Source organism: Tachysurus fulvidraco, chromosome 10 (genome assembly GCF_022655615.1).
Source record: "Tachysurus fulvidraco isolate hzauxx_2018 chromosome 10, HZAU_PFXX_2.0, whole genome shotgun sequence".
NCBI lineage: Eukaryota > Metazoa > Chordata > Actinopteri > Siluriformes > Bagridae > Tachysurus > Tachysurus fulvidraco.
In genome coordinates, this window is record NC_062527.1 from 8,743,178 (window position 1) to 8,764,547 (window position 21,370).

Here is a 21,370-nt window from a genome sequence, read left to right on the forward strand (position 1 = left end):
CCATGGAAAGTCGCACAAACCCGAGAGAAATACACCACAGTAAATAAAATGGAAATAATTTAATGTTCCTTGGGCGGCCCGGTACCATTTGGTCCACGGACCGGTACCGGTCCGCGGCTCGGGGATTAGGGACAACTGATTTAGATCACATGTTTTTCCCTATAACGTTAAGATTAAAACGCACGTTTTTAACGTTTTAAATACAAATTCATAGATAATTTTTAAGATGGAAAAAAAATCCCAGGTATATTTCATTTGTTATTGTCCCATGATGCTCGGAGTGTACTAGGTAAAACCGGAAGCTTAGAAGTAGAGCGAGGACAAATCGAGAAAAGAACATGTGATGCCGATGCTCGCAGAAGGTTTTAAACAAAAATAAGTGATTTAAAGACGCGTTTCAGCGAACTTGGAAATTTGTTTCTCGCTCCAGTGGACCGCGAGGAATTCGTGGACGACCCACGAAGGGAGGGAGTGAGTTGATTTGAATTGTGTTTCCGAGGACGGAGCTAAGAGCGCTAAGCTAAGCTAAAGTTAGCATTGCCGAATTTGTGTTCAGTACCTCATGGAGAGCCGAACGGGAGGAGATTCAGGACTCCCCTGCGTCGAGGACAACAGCTAGGGAAGCGGGATTCTGTGCGCACATCTTCATTGCTCCTTAAGACCACGAGGATGAGAGATATCTTCAGACTGGTAGGATCCTGTGTATGATTGAATCCTATGTATTTTCCAAAGGATTTGAGCTCCAACGCGCGCCGACGGTCTTAATTACAAGCAAATAAAAACTCTAAAACCTCTTGACTCGAGGTTAAAACTTGAATCAAAAACATCCTTTTATATTTAATGAGTAATCCTATGCTCACACTTTTCCAATTAATTAATACAAAGAGCCTAAAATGCATTTTGTGTGTGTCTGTCTGTCTGTCTGTCTGTGTGTGTGTGTGTGTCTGTGTGTGTCACATCTCCATTGTAAACAATACATTAGAAAGAATAATTACAAATTAACTGGAAACTTAAGGTACATATTTTGAGTTATTCGATTATTATGATTTCTGGGTAGCCTTTAATTGTTTTAAAGGTGACACTTTGACCCTAGACAGTTTTTATACATCAGAATGTCTCTTTTGCCATTAGTGTTAATTGGAAATTGAATAGTTATATCAAATAGTTTATATCAAATAGTTATTCTCTTATTATAATGAGCCTGGTGGTGAAAGGGTTACATTTACAATAACTACTTCACTGTTAAAGAAACCAAGGCTTGTGCCTGAAAATGGTGTCCCTAGATTTAAGGTGGGGCATGCCATGAATACATGAGTAATATAAATGTACAGTAGCTGAAGGCCAGATTTAGCTGTGCAAAATCATGTTTAATACCAACAGAACATTGCAGTTGTCTGTTTAATCCAAACCACATGCATTCCACATGAACTACTGGCAAAAAACTTAGCTATCAAGAATACAAATGGCAAAATATGTTCGGACTAAAACATGGGGGATACAGACGTCCAGAAAATTGGGCCACCCTGTAAAATGTAAGCTGAGACCGGGAACTGAATAAGCCACAATAAATCGGCAGAAATGCTTTTTGCCCCAAAATTGCTTTGTATTGAAGGTTCATCAGTTTCCAGCATGGTCTGATCCATATAAGTATAATCTACCTTTCACAAAACTTCTATATTTGTATGTAGTTTTTTTGTTGTTTTTGTTTTTAGAAAGCAGCTTGTTATGCAAATGAACTAGAATCTCAATTTGTTTTCGTTCATAACAGAACTTAATTTTTGGCTTTCAGTTTTCCTTTTACCTTCGTCTTCATTTTCAATACTCCGTAAGCATCCTTGAAAAGCAAGTTGGTGATTTTAGACTTAAAGAAATTGTGCCATTCTGCCTACATCTGTATAAAAAAATTTACTTGTTCTTTATTACAGGCTATAGTCATGAACAAGTCTGTTTTAGATGGATATTAGTGAAATTAATAATCAAATGAAAAATATCCATATCCTACAGAACTCCGGTGAAACAATAGTTGTTTCCTCATTCAGTATATTTCCTACACTTCTAGTTTCCCACAACTTTTCACCTGCTGTACAATTAGAAATTCGAGACAAGTTTTTGTTTTTAAGTAATACTCCATTTCTGATGCTTCATTGCGCTTTAATATTCCCCGAAATGAGATCACTTGGCCAGTGTGCTCACCTCATAAGAGACAGCAGCTGAATGAGAGTGAGCGTACCGTGGATAATTTAGGAAGTATGCTTTCTCAGGCACTTGTTTTTTCCAGACAGTGAGATGGGCAATTGAATAACATTTAATATTAGGATAAAGGCTCACAAGTGACTCAGGTTTGTGTCATGGCTGTGTCACAGCAATCCCAGCTGAGAGTCTAATGAGCATACTTGGCCCACCTTTGGAAGTAGGAAGGTTGGCGTTCCTCTCTCCCGTGACACTTACAGCTTTGTTTGCCAGTCGTGGGAGTCAGCTTGCTTTTTTTCTTTCTTTTCTCTATACTGAATAAGGTACAGTAGCTGCTGCTTAAGATGCAGTGTGGTTGACCTCAACATTCTCAGATGAAATTTGTTCGCCTTTATCCTCAAAGTACAGCAGTCAACAGAAGGGTAAAGAGAGAAATTTGTGTTTAACCTAGCAAGGCCCGTTTACTTTTATCCATCATACTTCATCGCCCACATCCACTGGAGGCTGTTAAATTACGGTAAAGCTGTGCAGTCTTCTCCTGTTCTCCTGCCAGGGTTTTATTGGTGCTGTGTTGCAGAGATGGCAGAAAGAGACTGGCTAAGTAATTGTGTTTGGGTTAGAGGCGCAGAGGAATGGACTGCGGTGTGGAATGTCTGCCTGGCAGAAATGCCCACTGAATCCTCCCAACCCCACTGCTAAGATGAAGGTCTGAAAACCCATCCATCACAGAGATGCATGCTCCTGTCAGATGAGGTTCTTAGTTAAAGCTTTCTAAAGGACCTGCATACTTTCTGTTTGTTTAGTTCAGCCACAGCTATCCCATTGTCCTGGGGTATGTTGCACTCTGCAGTCACAAGCTTCCCCTTAGACTTCTAGCTTGTTTAAACAATGCCAAAGGAAGACATTAAGGAAGTGTTTACTAAAGACTTCCTCTCTGATTATGAACTCATTCATCTGAATGTACAGCAAGCTGAAGATTGCAGGGGTTTTTCATGTACACTGATATGCAGTATATCATAATTATTAGGTGAGAGTATGTGGTTTGCTTGTTTCTTACAGTCTTACAAATGTCAAGTTTCACTTGTTACCTAGAATGTATATTGGGAAAGCCCAAACGTGTAGGGATGAGGGATGACTGTTCATAGGAGTGCAGGTGTGTGTATGCGTGTGAAAAAGAGAAGGACATTAAGCACCACTTAATATGTGGATATCCTGCCAGGTGCAGCCTACAGGCCTTGTTAAATCGACACCAGCTCATCCTTTCTGACTGGCCTTAGTGGTCTCTCTTGGCACTTTTGACTGGATTAATGGAGTATTGCCCTTTGCAGAGCATCTCATGCTAAAGTCTGCTGTGCTTATCACTAGTGGAATTAAGTTAAAGTTGGTTAACCATAATGTCCTATAATATAACAACACTGTTGTTTTGGGTTGTTTTCCGGAAAGAATGCAAAAATGCATGAATGAATAAATAAATGTTCAAAATGTGCTTTTTGATTTCTCGTTATTGCATCTAACAGTATAAGTGAGGAAGGAAGAATAGCATTGCGAAAGAACCTATCACTGTGCAGCACATCAAGGTCATTTAGACTCTCGGGGAAATCATGTAGTCATGCACCGGCTAATAGGAGCCCAAGGAAAACACAAACACTAGTTTAGAAACATTCCGATGCTGTGCTGCTGCTGAGATTCAAGTGTATTTTAAGGCACGACATCCCTTCAGGGCATGCAGGATGTTAATTTGGAAGTAAATCTCACAACTTATGCTTTGATTGTCTTCTCTTTTTCCTAAAGCAGAGTGCAGCAATGGAGGAGACGGTGATATGGGAGCAGCACACAGTAACTTTACACAGGGTGGGTATTGTTTCATTTTTTGTTTTTTGATGTTTGTTTTCTTCCTTTAACATGATATTGTGAAATATCCAATCTCTTGTGTTCCACTGAACCATAATTTGGTCAGTTTCCTAAATTAGTCAAGGTCATTATAAAGTCCTATTGATGTCTCTAATTGAGAGAATTGGACTGTATAAAGTAAGGCTTCTGCACTTTGTCACTGGTAGCAATATCTTCCCTAAAAATATAGTCCCTGCTTGCATTATAAGGCCTTTTGTATTGCCATTATTCTATAACCTTTTTCTGTATCTGCTTGATCATCACTACCTTCCTTTATCTTACCTTCTCTCCAGTTTGCATTCTTTTTTCCTAAGTGATCTGATCTGGTGATCTGAGCGGAGAGTAAAACAAGTGTAACTGTTCACAATATAGAAAATTAAAATTGGAACCTAAATGAATGTTTCAGCTATTTTTTTTTATTTGTTTGTTTGTTTGTTTGTTATGCATTTTAAAAAGACAAAAATAATGTTACATTTTCGGAAAAGAAATAATAAAAGCACTGTTGTGCAATTTGCAAAATAAAAACCTCAACATCATGAAGGCATAATCATCAAACATTTTTCACAGAGGATCCCAAATGACCTGCTATTCATTGCTTTTTGGCTCTGCCTAAGGTGTAGCAAGTAATAATAAGGTATAATTAGTGTAGTGAAAGCAATTTGATTAGATTCACCCAGAAGAAAATGTCATGGAAGAACAGCGCCACATATAAAGGGGGGAAATACATTTTCTCTTTACATGCTTAAACAATGGTAAAAACTACTTTTAGCACAGGATGACTTATATAAATCCATCACTAGTCTACAGCATGAGCTTGACTCAGTGTTCACACACAGTAAGTTTAAGTGGCATCATCAGTTTTCTACTTTAAAGCTCTTCATTTATCACCGTTCTTCATGATGTGTTCATTGTGGAACATGATGTTAAAACCTGATTAAAAATGCAGCCGTCTGAGTAGCGTGTAAGAAAACGTAATTGTGCAACATTTTAAAGTTTGTCACTGTGTAGGACGATCTTTTTCTACTCGTAACCTCATGGAATCCTCTCTGCAGGCTCCAGGGTTTGGGTTTGGAATTGCCATCTCAGGCGGGAGGGACAACCCCCACTTCCAGAGTGGAGAGACGTCTATAGTCATCTCTGATGTGCTCAAGGGAGGGCCAGCAGAGGGCCTACTGCAGTAAGACACTGTTTTCTAGCTTATACATTAAATTGTCTTAAACACAGTTTAATAAAGGTTTACGGTTGAAATATGTTTATATGGTCAAAGTGTATATAGTGAACCTATTGTCCACTTGTATAAATAGTGCTTTTTATTTATTTATTTATTCATTTATTCATTCATTCATTCATTCATTTATTCATTCATTCATTCCAAGAAAAGCTTCCTGAGTGAATGTCTTCATGAAACTAGAAGAGTTTTTCTTTTCATTTTAATGCATAATTCTTTATGCTACTACATAGTGTTAATGTCTGCGTTATTATTCTAATGTAAAATATAAATTTTATGAGCATTTGCCCAGACCCTTTGCCGATAGTGGGAGTTATGTCTCATATAACACACACTTAAGCCCGAATATAGTCAGTTAAATAAGACGACTGCCTCCAGAAAACAATGCTTGCTAATATAATACAATATCTACACCAACAATGTGCCTACACACAGGTCTATTTGAGACTGACATCTGTTTAGCAGTAAGCATGTAATGATTGAGATTTTCAGTTTGCAAAAAACAGCTTTTCTTACTAGGCTACATTATTTATAATACATTATTTATGACTAAGGAAGCAAATTTAAGGTACCAGTTGTCATGATTTCCCTGATCAAACATTCTGCTTGAACCCAGAAGGTGTTGATGTTAAATGTAAAATTCAATTTAATGCTCAACTCCTGCTTGAAACTTCTACACACTTGGCATACATAAGAGGCTTTTTTTCTTTCAGGACATAAATTATTATGCAAAAATTTAGCATCACATACTCGCAGGAACTGTAGGCAAAGAAATCTTATTATTATTATTATTATTATTATCATTATTATTATTATTATTATTATTATATAGCAGTTTGATATTGGAGATGACCTTGATCCTAGATCTGATACAGAGGAGAAAGATTGAATCCAATCCAACACTGTAACAAATCCTGCCTGAAATATCACAGACTCGCAGCTTGTAGCACAGTGTAACATAAAGCAGCTTGAAGTAGGTCACGCAGTAATAACAGAAGACACCCAAGTTACCATTTTACAAATTGCTAGCCTGGGTACCTGGGACAAACTTATTACACTTCCAGGCTGTCAGTCTTTATTCATATGTAACTTTCTCCAGTGCAAAAACCAGAAAAGGAAACACTTTCTTATGACTTTTGCAGATCAAATGTTTTCATTTGGCATGTATGTTGAAATGTAAATATACGGACTGATGCACTTCATTCCACTCATAAAAACACCACAGATCCTCCACCATACATACAGGGAGAAGTTAAATAGAAATGTATATATTTGATAAGGTTTTTATTCATTCATTCATTCATTCATTCATTCATTCATACCTTCCTCCTGTGTGTATATATGTATGTTTGTTTACATTTACTACAGTTAAAGGCTTAATATTTTACACCAAGGGTGCCATTAAGTCTGGAGCCGGCCTGCTAGCACAATATGCAGTAACTTAATAACTAGACATTTTAAGAGAATATTTCAGCAACTAGCCAGATTCATAATATCGTTTATATGCAGTAAAGATGGAACATGCCTCATGGCTTAAATCTTGGCAACAACATGCTGAATTTTTTTTTTTATTGAGGGCACAGACATGATGTTGCGTCAGAAACCTCTTTGGCAGAGGATATATGGAGCATGACTGCCCTTCCCAGGAATTCATAATATTTGTCCATTTCCAAAAAAGTAGGTTTAATTCTTAGTTTCACAAGGAAGTTTTTAGGCTTATTATTTATTTGTATATATTTTTGGGTTGGTTATTTTTCCTAGCTCATTCCGTCATTGTTACTTCACTGATTCACACAAGACTTGTATAAGGTTTAAGTTTAAAAATCAATAATATTTTGGTGTTTGGAGCAATATCACAATGAGTAGAATAGACTTGATTTCTATATCCCTCCAGTACCTGGTACCTGTAGTCAGTTCTGTTTATGTTCCCAATCTGGAAGATTTTGAAAATATGAAGTGCAAATCAGCCCCTGTAGTGCATGGCTGGCATTAGGCAGTGCTACCTGTTATTTAGCTTAACATAAATATTAATAATGCTCTGTTATGTCCTCACAGGGAGAATGACAGGGTTGTCACGGTTAACTCTGTCTCCATGGATAACGTGGAACATGCATATGCGGTGCAACAGCTACGGAAAAGCGGAAAGAACGCAAAAATAGTAAGTTTTTAGTGTGTGCAAGGTTTGTTTTCCTGTTCAGCTGTGCTTCTGTTTCAACTTGTGCTAATGCATAATATAAAAATGTCAAGAGGCAAGTCATAGCACAAACTAAAGTTAACTTACAGTAAAAATTCTTGGAATTTGCTCAGACAATAACCGAAATATTTCGTTCTTCCTCTCTTTCTTTCTCCCCATCAGACCATCAGACGAAAGAGGAAGGTTCAGGTCCCCTCAGGACGTCACGGAGAGCGAGAAACCATGTCTGAGCATGACGAGGATGATGACAGTTATGAAGACGAGATCTATGAAGTGCGGAGTGGGCGGAGTGGGTACGGCGGAGGAGGGGCCAGCGGAAGACGCAGCGCTAGAGGCGATCGACAGGGCACAAGACGGGAGCGGGACAGAGAACGTAGCGCCTCTAGAGACAGGAGCATGTCTCCACGCTCAGAGCGCCACTCCGTCTCTTCCAACCTGGCTTCCCGTCCAGCCAAGGTCACACTTGTCAAGTCTCGCAAGAATGAAGGTTAGCTTCACAACGTCAGACTGACCGTTAGCTCCTCTTAATTTATAGTTGAACTAAAATGTTGTGGTTTTGGCTTGTAATTAGAGAATGAGGTATATTATTAGAGACTAACAAAAAGGAATTGGCAAAAGAATAGATGAATGTTACTAAATAAGTATACTAACATGGCGCGCATGTTTGTTCCTGCTCTTCACTCTTATAAGCAGAATATGGCCTTCGCCTGGCCAGCCACATCTTTGTGAAGGATATCTCTCCCGAGAGCCTGGCTGCCAGGGACGGCAACATCCAGGAAGGAGATGTGGTGCTGAAGGTGAGAGAGCATACGACTGCTAGAAATGAGAAGTGTGGTAAAATCTGATTAAACAAGGATCGATATGGCCAAGTGATGAAAGCCTGAGATGTCCATTTTCATTAGGTTTGCAGAAATAGTATACATTTTGATGCTCAAAGTAAACAGCAAGAAAACTGTTAATTCCTGTGTGCCAACTTGGTTTGCAAATACATATTTGTGAAGGTTGCAGACATTATTGTTTACTGAAAAAAATCGGTGAGATTTGAGAAGGGCCTACTACAGGTTGTTCATGGACAAGGCCAGCGCAATAGCTTCTAAAAATTTCAGAAATAAGTTTTTGTAAATGTAAACAAAGTGACCTTGGTCTACAATGTTTACATCACACTGGGATTCCAGCTATTGTAGTTTTGTTGTTGTTTTTGATCACATTTTTCTATTGTATAGTGAGTACATGCTTGTGTAAGAGCACTGTTATTTATAGTCTAAAGGACCTTTTGGTTATCATCAAGTTCTCCTCATGTTCGTTTAGCTTCAGTGAAATGTTTGCTCAGAGGAAAGAACTCTAGGCTCTGTGAAGTAGAGAAACAGCCAGATGATGTGGGCCATCAACAAGGAGTTGTGTTTATGTGGTTGTGAATATTCAAGTTTTCAGGTGCTGCATGTCATAACTGCACTGCAACAAATGTAGCATGTGTATGGCAGGTACACAGGGAGTGGTACATTTTTTTTTATTACCCATGTATATCACACAATGTTTGGGTTTTAATCATTGCCAGAATGCATGCTGCTATGCATTAGTTTGCACTTTACATTTGAATGTAGGTGATAAGAGCTAGTTAGTTTCAAATCATTGACATGTGTGCCACCTGCGGAATTGGATTTTTTGTAGTGTGAAAATGTCTCCTAAATATTTTGCAACATCTCATCTTAGATAAATGGCACGGTGACGGAGAACCTCTCCCTGATAGATGCTAAGAAGCTGATTGAAAGGTCGAAGGGCAAGTTGAAGATGGTTGTGCAGAGAGACGAGAGAGCCACATTGCTTAACATCCCTGATCTAGATGACAGCATCCCCTCAGCCAATGCTTCCGATAGAGATGGTTAGTATTCCTGTTTCTAAGTATAATGCATGCACCGTTTTAGTTCTCAAGTTTGTTTGTTTTTGTTTTTTTTGGTATTTAATGTGCCTTAAAGATGATTGTTTTATCTGAAGACTTATTAGTAAGTTATGTATGCTAGTTATAGTATTAGTATGTTATGCTTTTCACTTGGAAATCTAATGTTTTGTTGTCTTTGTTGACAGATATTTCAGATATCCACTCTGTAGCATCTGATCATTCGAACCGATCCCATGACAAGAAGAGGAGCAGTCGCTCTCGTTCCCCAGACCGGCGCTCTGAGCCCTCAGACCATTCCAGACATTCTCCTCCACAAATCAGCAATGGCAGGTCTGTGCTCATGCTCTCGCTCTCTCTCGCTCTTTCTCACTCCTGCGCTCTCTCTCTCTCCTCACACTTTCCTTCTGCTTTTTCACACTTCAGGAGGTAACATTTTTTAATGTAAAAATGATCCAATTTTTTATTTTCTCCATATTCAATTGAATGTATTATTATTTTTATTATTATTATTATTATTATTATTATTCTGAATCAGAACCACACGATTCCCGTTGCACAGAATTCAGCCAATGTAAGTGACTCAGATGTGATTTGCAAGCATCCCATCAGACCTGTAGCATGCTTTACCTCAAACACTACCAACTTATTTAGTTTTCTTTTCCTAATGAGCCATTTGTGTTTTTTATAAATGAGTTTGGTTTACCATATATGCTAAATGGAAGCTTAATAAATGAAAGATTGCCATGGGAAGATTTCATTAAGAATGTCTCTCCTCACATGCTTTTTCATGGTCGCTGTATGGCCTGGTTCTCTTTTCCCAGCGGGTTATCAGTAGAGGAAGTTTGTTTTAAAGTGTCAATCTATCCTCCTTCCTCTTCCCCTTCTCACTACAGGTTCAATTTTACACACACGGGAGTTGAATAAAACGAATAGATTGATAGTGATGCTATTATAATTATTAACAAGACAACCTATATATATGTGTGTATATAATAGTGCAGCAATAAGGTTAGCAGAAACTGGAAATTTTTCTCCTTGAATTTTCTCTTCCAGGATTCGATAGTATTCCAAATAAAGCTGGACCACTGAATAATTATGATAACATTTAACATTTACTTTTTTAATCTTCCTAACGAGGCCATGGTTCCATTTAGTGAAACAATAGACAGGATAGCATTTATTTGTGTGTTTGTTGGTTTAAACAGTTGGCATGTGAACGCAGCATTACACTTAGTTGTCTGTATAACGTCCTTTTTTATTGCCCATACTAACTGCTGGGAAGAATATTAATCAGCGTCATGAATTAAACAGGACCACATGTGGAGACGTGTGCCTGCATTTAGACAGGAACAGCAGTAAAGCGAGAGGGTTTTTTGCAGCCTATAAACACTGCTTTCCATTTGCCCAATATGACATTAAAGGTTACTGAATGGTTACACTCTGGTTCTCTGTGGCCATGTGCTGATTTTTCAAGGGCCAATTTCTCATTTAGCACTCAGGACCAGTACCACTCCACCTGGTCGGTCTCTCTCTCTCTCTCTCTCTCTCTCTCTCTCTCTCTCTCTCTCTCTCTCTCTCTCTCTCTCATCATCCTCCATCACTCCAGATCAGATGGGCTGGTCTAAATATAACCCAGCCAAAGGAGCAACAAAACACAGCTGTGACCTTCAAGACTACCTAACTGCTATAGCCTTGCATTGTCCTTGTCTTGTGCTCTCTCTCGCTATCTTCCCCCCCAACCCCTCCACCCTCTTGCAGCAGTTTCTCTTTTACAGTAAACAGTGTTTTATTGAGTGTGTTCTTTGTTGATAATGACGGAATGCCATGTGATTTTGTTGTCTGCCTTTTTTTGGCCAAAAGGCATGCATTAATCCTTAAAAATGCTTAGTGAAAAATTCACTTACCATTTCTTTGCTTCACATTCAACACTGCTTCATCATATAGACATGTGTTCGATGTACAGACTGTTTACGTCTTTATTCCTTGGTATTTTAGATGTACCGAAAATGATGACGATTTGTTGGAACTAAGCATCGCTTTGCATCTTAACCCAAAACCTTGTCCTTGTATTTACAGTCACAGAAGTCGTGATGAGGATCGAATCTCAAAGCCTCTCCCCTTGCCGGCTAAAATGGTGGAGGAGACTCATAAAGCACTGGAACAGACTGGGACCAGAGAGGAGAAACAGCTCCCCCCCCTGCCAGGTCAGAGTTCAGATTAATATCCTGACCTATCTGTCATCGGCATGCATTAATGAATTGATGCATTTATTTAATTATTTGAAAGCAAACACTTGTAATATGAAATGATTCTTTTACCATGTGCATTTTCTGAGAAGCATTTGAAAGGTTTTAGCTAAAAGTTGAGACTGAGTGCGTGTGCAATATGATTTGTATTAGTTTTGACACTTTCTGCCTGTAGAATTCTGCTGTGTGGGGGCTTTAACCTGTTTTAACAGGAAAGCCACTTTATGTGGGTTTGTCTGTGTTTGTGTGTTTAATGTTTACTGGTCTTTTATAGAGCCAAAGCCTGTGTATGCCCAGCCTGGCCAGCCTGATGTGGATTTGCCAGTTAGTCCAGCAGATGCTCCTGTGCCCAGTGTAGCCCATGATGACAGCATCTTACGGTACCCTTTTCCCTCTATATAATCATGCAGAGTTGAGAAAAACTTGCTATACAAAGGGATTTGAAGTCATATATTTTATGTTCTGACTTATTTCTCCAGGCCTAGTATGAAGTTGGTAAAGTTTAAGAAGGGTGAGAGCGTGGGGCTACGGCTGGCTGGGGGCAATGATGTGGGCATTTTTGTGGCTGGTGTGTTGGAGGACAGTCCTGCTGCTAAAGAAGGCCTCGAGGAGGGAGACCAGATACTCAGGGTGAGGCCTCCTTACTGTCTCATGCCTAATAAAAATAGTTGTTATAATAACTGTTAATAAAAGTTTTAGTGTATATATTATTATATTACTCACGTACGTGTATATGTGTGTGTTTCAATGTGTCATAACACATTGTGATTATAGTTTAGTGCTGGTGAAGGATGAGTGGATCTTTTTAGTATTCAGGTTTTATGCCTTTATGCTTTTAGGGGTTGTATGATGGCAGCTTTAGTTTTATGGCGGGCTCCATTCCCAAGCTCTGTTTTGCGTGCCATGTAAATGCTCTTAAACCTTAGAATGCACCAAAATACTTTTACTTTCTTGGTGGTTTCCCCAGTGATATGGGCTGTTCTCTTGTCTGGCTGCCAAAAGTGCCTGCTTGTGTATGTCTCCTACACTCTGAATCCATTTTTGAGAACAATGAACAGTAACTTTCTCTGTAAAGCACAGTCATTTTATGAATGGTTTCCATGTTCTCTGTGTCTGTTGTAGGTTAATTATTTTTTATTAATAGACCAATGATCAGGGACGATTCTTTTGATGTTCTCAGGTCAATAATGTCGACTTTGCAAACATCATCCGTGAAGAAGCTGTGCTGTTTCTTTTGGATCTGCCCAAAGGAGATGATGTCACCATCCTGGCCCAGAAAAAGAAAGATGGTGAGGATGTCGAAATATCATTAAACATTTTGTTCGATTTCCTGTGATCGAATGAAAACTCGCGTACTTATTCATCTTTTCATTATCTAAATTAAAAACAGACATAAGACATTGGTTTTTTCTCTCTCCTATGCTGACACACATCTTTTGCTCTGTAGTGTACAGACGAATTGTGGAGTCGGATGTGGGCGACTCATTTTATATTCGGACTCATTTTGAGTACGAGAAAGAGTCTCCGTATGGCCTGAGTTTTAATAAGGGTGAGGTGTTCCGAGTTGTAGATACCCTTTACAATGGCAAGCTGGGGTCCTGGCTTGCCATTCGGATTGGCAAGAACCACCAGGAGGTGGAGAGGGGCATCATTCCCAACAAGAACAGGTACTGGTAGTCTATAGTGTCTATAGTAAAAGGATGTAGTCATTTTATTGACTTCTTTTATATAATACTATCACCCATAAAAATGTTTTGGGATAGAATAGACAATGTGTAACAGATGCTTTATAGCATGTTATATGGGTGGTGCTTTACAATTTTGCTACAAATCCCCATTATACTCCCTCATTTTGTGTTGTGTCCTCAAGAGCGGAGCAACTCTCCAGTGTGCAGTACACGCTTCCAAAGACAGCAGGAGGCGATAGGGCAGACTTCTGGAGGTTCCGTGGCCTTAGGAGCTCCAAGAGGAACCTGAGGAAAAGTAGAGAGGATCTCTCTGCTCAGCCTGTCCAAACTAAATTCCCCGCCTATGAGAGAGTAGTACTCAGAGAAGGTGAAGGATTGTTCTAACAACTATTTATGACTTAATTTTTTTTTTTGAGTATTGATTTATTGTGCACTGTATCTGTGTCTATTTCCCCCAATAACCTGCTTTGTTCTTATTTTTTCTTGATTAGCTGGTTTCCTGAGACCTGTAGTTGTGTTCGGTCCCATTGCTGATGTTGCAAGAGAGAAACTTTCAAGGGAGGAAACGGACATCTTTGAGCTTGCCAGTGAGCATAGTTTACATTTTATATGTTATTATTATACCTGTGGAGCAACAGGCAGCAGTATGCATGCAGTGCGTATATCAAGTATACAGTGTAAATGCAGCTGATATAAACACCTCGCCAATTGTATCTTTCATGGCCTAAATTTGTGTCTTGTCAACAGAGAGTGAGCCCAGAGATGCAGGCACGGACCAGCGCAGTTCTGGAATCATCCGTCTCCATACCATTAAACAGATTATTGATAGAGTGAGTATCTGAGTGCTTACTGCAGCATGTAACACTTAGCTACATATTACCTCTGCAGTCTGATTCTTTACTAATTCTATACTAAAATGACCACTTTGTCTGTGTAATCTCTGCTAGGATAAACATGCAGTGTTGGACATCACCCCTAATGCTGTGGACCGTCTAAACTATGCCCAGTGGTACCCCATCGTGGTGTTTCTGAACCCAGACAGCAAACAGGGTGTGAAGAACATGAGGACCAGGCTTTGTCCTGAGTCCAGAAAGAGTGCAAGGAAACTGTATGAGCGTGCCCTCAAACTGAGGAAGAACAACCACCATCTTTTCACAAGTATGTGCAGACACTGCAGAATATATAAATTAAATAATCTTCATTTCTGCTTAGCCTCTGAAAGAAGATTTACTACATGAGTATTTATTTTAGCAGTGGTGCAGTTAAGATTGATTTTCTCTCTGTCTCTCACCCTTTCTCTAATTAGCCACTATTAATTTAAACAACATGAACGATGGATGGTATGGAGCTCTGAAAGAGACCATCCAGCAACAGCAGAACCAGCTGGTCTGGGTTTCTGAGGGCAAGGTAAGCCAATCACCAGTCCATGTTTTACTTCTGTGCTACAATATCGACGAGATAAATATTTGGTCTGAATAATACTACTTCAAAATGCTTTGAGACAAAGAGTATCCTAGTTTTAGTGGCTTGATTAAGTGCGGTGCATGAGGAGATAATTTGAGGGAAATTATTGTTTTATTTTCATTCAGATAGGTATTCAGACACTTTTAATAAATGCAGTAAAGACTTTTTTTTTATTGTAAAACTTCATTTTTGTTTGACAATAGGTAGAAATGACCTCAGTAACTGGGGGAAGATTAGTCTGGCTGTTCATTTGTATTGAAATCAACATTATGATTTGATCGTTATTTTACTGAATTTACTTATTTTTTTTGTAGACTTCTTCATAAAATAAATTGTAAACTGCAAAATAATTGTGGTCTGCTCCACAATATTATTTCCAGGCTGATGGAGCTCCAGAGGATGACTTGGACATCCATGATGACCGCTTGTCCTACCTCTCAGCACCAGGCAGTGAGTACAGCATGTACAGTACCGACAGTCGCCACACGTCTGACTACGAGGACACGGACACTGAGGGTGGTGCCTATACAGACCAGGAGCTGGATGAGACCCTGAACGATGAGGTGGGCTTACCCAGTGAGCCTGCTATCACCCGCTCTTCAGAGCCTGTGCGAGAGGATCCACCCGTCATTCAAGACGTTCCAGCCTACCCCAGTTACCAGCATGCAGCTCCCCAACCTGAGCCCACAAACCGCATCGAGTCTGCTGGATTTAAGATTCCTGCTCCCCAGCAGGTACAGTACATTAGTTCTGGAGTAAAGTAAAGTTCCAGTAAAATTCTAATTATGAGACATTAAGTTGTCTGCAAATATTTTCCAGCATTCAGTAGTAGACTCTGTGTTCAGTTCTAAACTTAGCAGAACTTAACTTATACACACACTTAGATTGTGAAATGTCATCATGCAGGTTATGTTTTACATATACATGCTGTTCAGATGGTATCACTTTTACAAGGGGTCCTTGGGTAAATCCACCCTCTAAAGGAGATATTTAGTTTTTTTAAGTAAAAATTTTGTCTAAAGTCATAGTCAGATTCTCTTAGCCACCTCTTTTCTCTAATCTATAGATTGGATTAGATTGATTTATTAAACAACTACAACATACTGTGAATGTCTCTCTCTGTGTCTCTGAATCCATAGTAATGTCCTCTGTGTGCAACAGTTTTATCATGAAAGGGACAAGAACGTTTGCAGATATTCCCCATAACAAATACCATCTGAATAGAGATGTATTTTTAGATCAGCCATTTCTTAAATGCTTTCTGTAAGGTTAAAGACTTTCCTGTTGTTGAGGACTACCTTGTGTGCAATAATGCTAACCATCATATTGATTCATGGGCAGTACTTGGTGTGGTTGATTTAGCAGCCTGAAGATGTCCCGCATAAATTAAAAAGGCATAGTGTAAAAAAAAAAAAAATCCACAGAGCAGTTTGAGTGCTTATAGTAATGTGCGTTTGGTGGCATGTGTCTATAACCTATGTGCCCCATACTCTACAGCAGGCTGAGGCTGCTGTGGCCCTGCCCTCCTTCCCCCCTGCAGTGGCATCAGTGCCCCCTGCTGTTGAGCCCACCGCACCACTAGCGGGTACGAAATCCACGGAGCCACCTGGCACCGCTCAGGCCGACTCACTTAACCTTCCCGCCCCAGAACCCGAGTCCCAGCCCGATCCTGAGCTCGCTCAGGCCCCAACACACGACCCCCACCAGTCGCTCGCGCCCAGCCCACATCCAAAGGTACCACCAGTAGCATCACTGTGAGCTGGACCCGGGCACAACCCGCTTCAGCCTGGTTCAGCCCCGCTCGCTCACTCTTTTCAAGCTGCCTGTTTCTTGCACAATGCTATTTCCTTCCACACTTCTGTCTGCATGTGTACTATGCAAACCCATTTCTGTGCTGTGTGTGCCTCTGCCACCTCGAGAGTATGGGTGACTGGTACACATGCAGCTGATGTGTGAGGGAAAAGGAAGAGGTCCTGCCACATGTGATCCTAGGAAAGAGGCCTCTCACTAGTCTCTTCACTCTTACCTCTCCTACCTTTTGCATGGCTCCTATTGTTGAGATTTCTTTTAGCTTGTTCTGTTTGTAGAAGTAGTATTAAAAAGAATTAGAACATTTTGTCATAGAAGTAGAAGCTGCACCACCCGACACCGTAGATGTTGTAGTATAATAAGGAGTTGCAAATGGAACATTGTCTTATTTGCAAGAATGATTCTGTAGATGCATGTCAGTCTAACCTGCAGACAGTATTCATAAAAGTATCAAAGGAATTAATACAAATTGTTATAGTTATTATTGTTTGTTTTAATGTATAAAAAATAATAACTAGCAAACGCATTTAAACTTTAACTCTAAATGCATAATTGAATGCAGTTCTTTTTTTTTATTGTACAATTTTACTGTCTTCAGGCTATGGAAATTTTGAAAGTAGCTTTTCAGGCATGAATAAGCAATTAATGTTTCGTCGAAATTTATTCAAGCTGATAGTCTTCCAGTTGGAGATATAATATTCTTTTGGCTGTCATTACTGAAAGGCTTCTTATCAAATTGTATAGACATGTAGATCTGGATGTGTTAAACGAAGATAATCTGCCTGTTCTTTGCATAATAATCACATTGTATATAAGCTTTTTTTTTCTGCAAAAGGTTATGTGCAAGTTTGATGATTGATCTGTCTTGACAGTCTTATTTTGAACAGCTTTTGCTGTTTTGCTTTATATTTTTCCCTAAAATTATTAATAATTTGTGTGTCTTCCTTTTATATTGGGTCTAGTTCCAGATCACTTTATAGACATAAGATCTCTTAGGTGCTCATTTTGTCTGTGTTTGCTGTTCTGTTCTCAGCAGATGTATAAGAAGGATCTGTACAGTGTGGATGAGCCTGTGCGGGTAAATCACATGATGAAGCCCCAGCAGCCACAATCCATAGCTCCCCCATCCTCTCTGTCCTACAGCCACCAGCCTGTGTACCAGGACAAACAGCCATACCGAGAGTACGACCACCCGCCTTACGGCTATGATGGTGGCAGCTACGCACAACCAAAGCCTCACAACTTCAACACGCACATGCACTATGACAACCGCGTGCCTCATTATGAGGAACTGTGGCCCCAGTATGACCAGCAGTCCTCGGCCCAGCCTCCTCCTCCTCCTCCTCCAGCTGGGTCAGGCTATCCTCAGGGCCACCAGCCTCCCACTTTGAGCTACGAGCCCCGTTCTCCCTATGAGGATGGGCCTACGCAGGACTATAGCCCTCCTCAGCCTCGCTATGATGAGCCACCTGTGGCTTATGATAGCCGACCACTACGGCATGGAAAACCAGGGCCTGTTCGCTATGAGGATCCTCCTCCTCCCTCGGTTGTGTATGACGCACGCTCTCCTTATGAACCAGAGGTTCATGGTTTGCCCATCAATAACCCCCGCTCCCCTGACCCTCCTAAGCAGTATTATGGAGATGCATCTTTGAGACCTACATACAACCCAGGGCTACCAAATCGTGGCTACAAACCAGGGCAACATGAACCTCTGAATTCTGATCCTCCAGTTCCTCCTCCAAAACCTGAAGTTGTGCTTTCCCCTGGGGAGCCAATACACACTGCAACTGATAAACCACTGCCTCCTCCAGCCAGAGACGATCCAGAGGAGGAGGATCCTGCCATGAAACCTCAGTCTGTTCTGAACAGGGTCAAGATGTTTGAGAATAAGCGCTCTGTGAGTGTAGACAGAGCCAAAGAGGCTGGAGATGTTCCAGGGATCAGGGTATGTCTTTCTTTTCATAACTTATGAAACAAAGTAGGTGTTAGCAATTAAAAGCAGTAATTTGTTGTATTTCTGTTTAGATATACTGTTTATTTAAAGGGGGGGGGGGTTCTTTTGATATTTGTTAAATTTTAAATTGGTGTCATTTTCTGATGTAGCCCACAGATATCCCCAAACCTGTAACTGCCCCTGGCCCAGTATCCAAGGCCAACTCTCTCAACAACTTGGAACAAGAGAAACCTGCATATAGGTAAACAAAATAATCTGCTTTGTATGCAAACCTATGTCATAATCACAAATTTATATTAACAGGATTTTATAATGCATTCTGCATGTGTTTTAGCTTTGTGTGGGGGTAAAACTTAACGTGTCTTAGTGTCTTAATTTTAATTGTCGTCTTCTTACATAGGGCTCCAGAGCCACAAAAACCTCGCTTAGGAGATGAGGCAGTTCGCACCAACCACTATGACCCCGATGAAGATGAAGAGTATTACAGAAAACAGCTATCCTACTTTGACCGCCGCAGCTTTGACAATAAGTCTGTGACTCAACCTGCAGTCAATCGTTTCCATGATATTGCTAAACCTGCACAGCCTCAGCTAGGATACCCTTATAACAGGTATAGACCATAATAAAGATGTATTCAATTCGAATGTAGAGGTATGACTGTAAACATTGATGGCAGATAAGGCATGATAAGGACAAAGCAGACAGTTACTATATGTGACAGGATGATTTGGCATTTTTCAGACAAAACTATTTCCTTTCTGATTAATGTCTGCTGTTTATGACTACCTTAGATTTACATTAATTGGTAGTTTGATAAGTTTATAGTCTTATTCATACTTGAATGTGCATCTATTTTAATCATATGTTTAAACAACCATGTTACTCAGGACAGAGTCAGGGGAGAAGGTGAGCCCTGTGGAGAAGAGATATGAGCCAGTCCCACAAGTTAACCCTGTACCAACTCCTTATGGCCAGTCAGGACCTGCTGTCCCACCCACATCCCTACCCAAACTCAGCAATGCAGAAGGTAACAGTTAAAATCACATGCTGCTCATCGTTTGTAAGTAGTGTAATGCAATGCTACTTTATGTATCTTTATTTGTTTAGTATGCCAAATAACTGCACCTGTATCTATTTTCTGTCAATGTTAGTTGCTTCTATTTCACAAAGTATAAACATGTGTTGAATCTCTGGTTGCAGTCACATGCCTTGTCTATGCTATAACTCCAGTGAAGTTTAGGAAAAGAAAAAAAAAAAAATACAGCTGTTCCTTCTTTCACAGTGAACTCTCTCCCAGATCCCCACAATTCCCCCAAAGGCAAACCTGAATTGTCTACTCTCCGCCCTCCTACCCGGGATGACCCAGTCCAAGGCAACTACCTTCCCCAAAAGTCTCCAGTTAATGGGACTGACATCCCACCCAAGACTCTAAGTGTCCCTGCTCCCACCAGTTACAACCGCTATGTTCCAAAGCCTTACACGAGCACTGCACGGCCATTCGAGCGCAAGTTTGAGAGCCCTAAATTCAACCACAACCTTCTGCCCAATGACACCCAGACCAAGCCAATCGTGGTGAACAACAACGTCAAAACCCACCTCTCACCTCAACCCCAGGACACAGATAGTGGAGTGGACACATTCACTCGCACTATGGACAACAGGCCCAAATATCAGCACAACAATGTCAACGCTATCCCGAAAGCTATCCCTGTCAGGTAAAATGCCTCACCCTGTGCTTCTTATTTCTTTGCATTAGCTTCTTTATCACGTTCAGGTTTGAGTAAATGAGCCCTTTCTCTTTCAGCCCCAATGCACTGGATGATGATGATGAAGATGAAGGACACACTGTGGTTGCTACAGCACGGGGTATCTTTAATTGTAACGGTGGCGTATTGAGCTCAATCGAGACGGGTGTGAGTATTATCATCCCCCAGGGAGCCATTCCTGAAAGTGTGGAGCAGGAGATCTACTTTAAAGTGTGCAGAGATAACAGCATCCTGCCTCCACTGGACAAGGAGAAAGGTTTGTATCCCAGTTTAATAAAGACCTGACAAATTGTATCCAGTTCTACTTTAGTGATTCCTGATATGCTGTTAAGTAATTAAGGATGAGTTTTAAATCAAAGAGCAAACAGATCCTGCTGTTATAATGCCTTTAGACAATATCCGACGTTTTCAAGCCTTCTCTCACTTGTGTGTTCTTGCAGGTGAAACTCTGCTCAGCCCCCTGGTCATGTGTGGGCCTCATGGTCTGAAGTTCCTGAAGCCAGTGGAGCTGCGCTTGCCACACTGTGCGTCTATGACCCCTGATGGTTGGTCTTTTGCTCTAAAATCCTCCGACTCCTCGTCGGGTACGCTGTCCTTTCTCTGGCCTTCTGAGTTTCTTTGGGTCTTGAGAGTGGTAATTACTGGGGATGTATCAATCTAATAATGTTTCAATATCTGAGTGATGGTGACCAAAAGTGTTGGATCTGTATTCAGTCAGACAGAGTTACCAGTGTGCTGATGTAGGTGCTTCAGTTTGTATTGTGCTAGCTTGGGATATGTAGATCATGTTTAACTATAGCCACGACAGTCTGTTGATGTGACTGCAGCTATATAGTTTCATAAATGGATCTGAAAGTGTGCTTTCACACTTGCCTTTATTTTTTTCCAACTACATTTTTGCATGTAATCCCGTTAGATGCGGCTGCTAGCAGGATAAAAGTTGCTGCTGCTGTAAGTTCAATGCAGTGTTTTGTAACTTCACTGAGTGATGTTAAAAGCATTTTACATCCCAATCAGGTCTCAAGGTGACAGGCAAGTGAG

At 40.3% G+C, this 21,370-nt stretch overlaps 1 protein-coding gene across 15 annotated transcripts in view; it reads left to right on the plus strand.

The window, feature by feature from the left end:
* Window positions 1–21,370, plus strand: part of tjp1b (tight junction protein 1b) — a 61,336-nt gene that overhangs the window by 36,612 nt on the left and 3,354 nt on the right. For 2 of the 15 annotated variants that reach the window (XM_027173133.2, XM_027173141.2), the window contains 26 exons: window positions 3,982–4,041; window positions 5,133–5,257; window positions 7,364–7,466; window positions 7,665–7,989; window positions 8,193–8,299; window positions 9,213–9,381; window positions 9,585–9,729; window positions 11,476–11,603; window positions 11,920–12,025; window positions 12,125–12,275; window positions 12,826–12,934; window positions 13,093–13,312; window positions 13,516–13,700; window positions 13,825–13,920; window positions 14,081–14,163; window positions 14,281–14,491; window positions 14,640–14,740; window positions 15,178–15,531; window positions 16,295–16,531; window positions 17,640–18,554; window positions 18,713–18,804; window positions 18,964–19,173; window positions 19,451–19,590; window positions 19,846–20,278; window positions 20,368–20,585; window positions 20,770–20,913. In XM_027173133.2, coding sequence (XP_027028934.1) covers window positions 3,982–4,041; window positions 5,133–5,257; window positions 7,364–7,466; window positions 7,665–7,989; window positions 8,193–8,299; window positions 9,213–9,381; window positions 9,585–9,729; window positions 11,476–11,603; window positions 11,920–12,025; window positions 12,125–12,275; window positions 12,826–12,934; window positions 13,093–13,312; window positions 13,516–13,700; window positions 13,825–13,920; window positions 14,081–14,163; window positions 14,281–14,491; window positions 14,640–14,740; window positions 15,178–15,531; window positions 16,295–16,531; window positions 17,640–18,554; window positions 18,713–18,804; window positions 18,964–19,173; window positions 19,451–19,590; window positions 19,846–20,278; window positions 20,368–20,585; window positions 20,770–20,913 — 5,167 coding nt within the window. Of the gene's footprint in view, window positions 1–302; window positions 691–3,981; window positions 4,042–5,132; window positions 5,258–7,363; window positions 7,467–7,664; window positions 7,990–8,192; window positions 8,300–9,212; window positions 9,382–9,584; window positions 9,730–11,475; window positions 11,604–11,919; window positions 12,026–12,124; window positions 12,276–12,825; window positions 12,935–13,092; window positions 13,313–13,515; window positions 13,701–13,824; window positions 13,921–14,080; window positions 14,164–14,280; window positions 14,492–14,639; window positions 14,741–15,177; window positions 15,532–16,294; window positions 16,532–17,639; window positions 18,555–18,712; window positions 18,805–18,963; window positions 19,174–19,450; window positions 19,591–19,845; window positions 20,279–20,367; window positions 20,586–20,769; window positions 20,914–21,370 lie in introns of those variants that run through there. The other 13 variants (XM_027173134.2, XM_027173142.2, XM_027173144.2 and 10 more) reach the window with 12 other exon arrangements.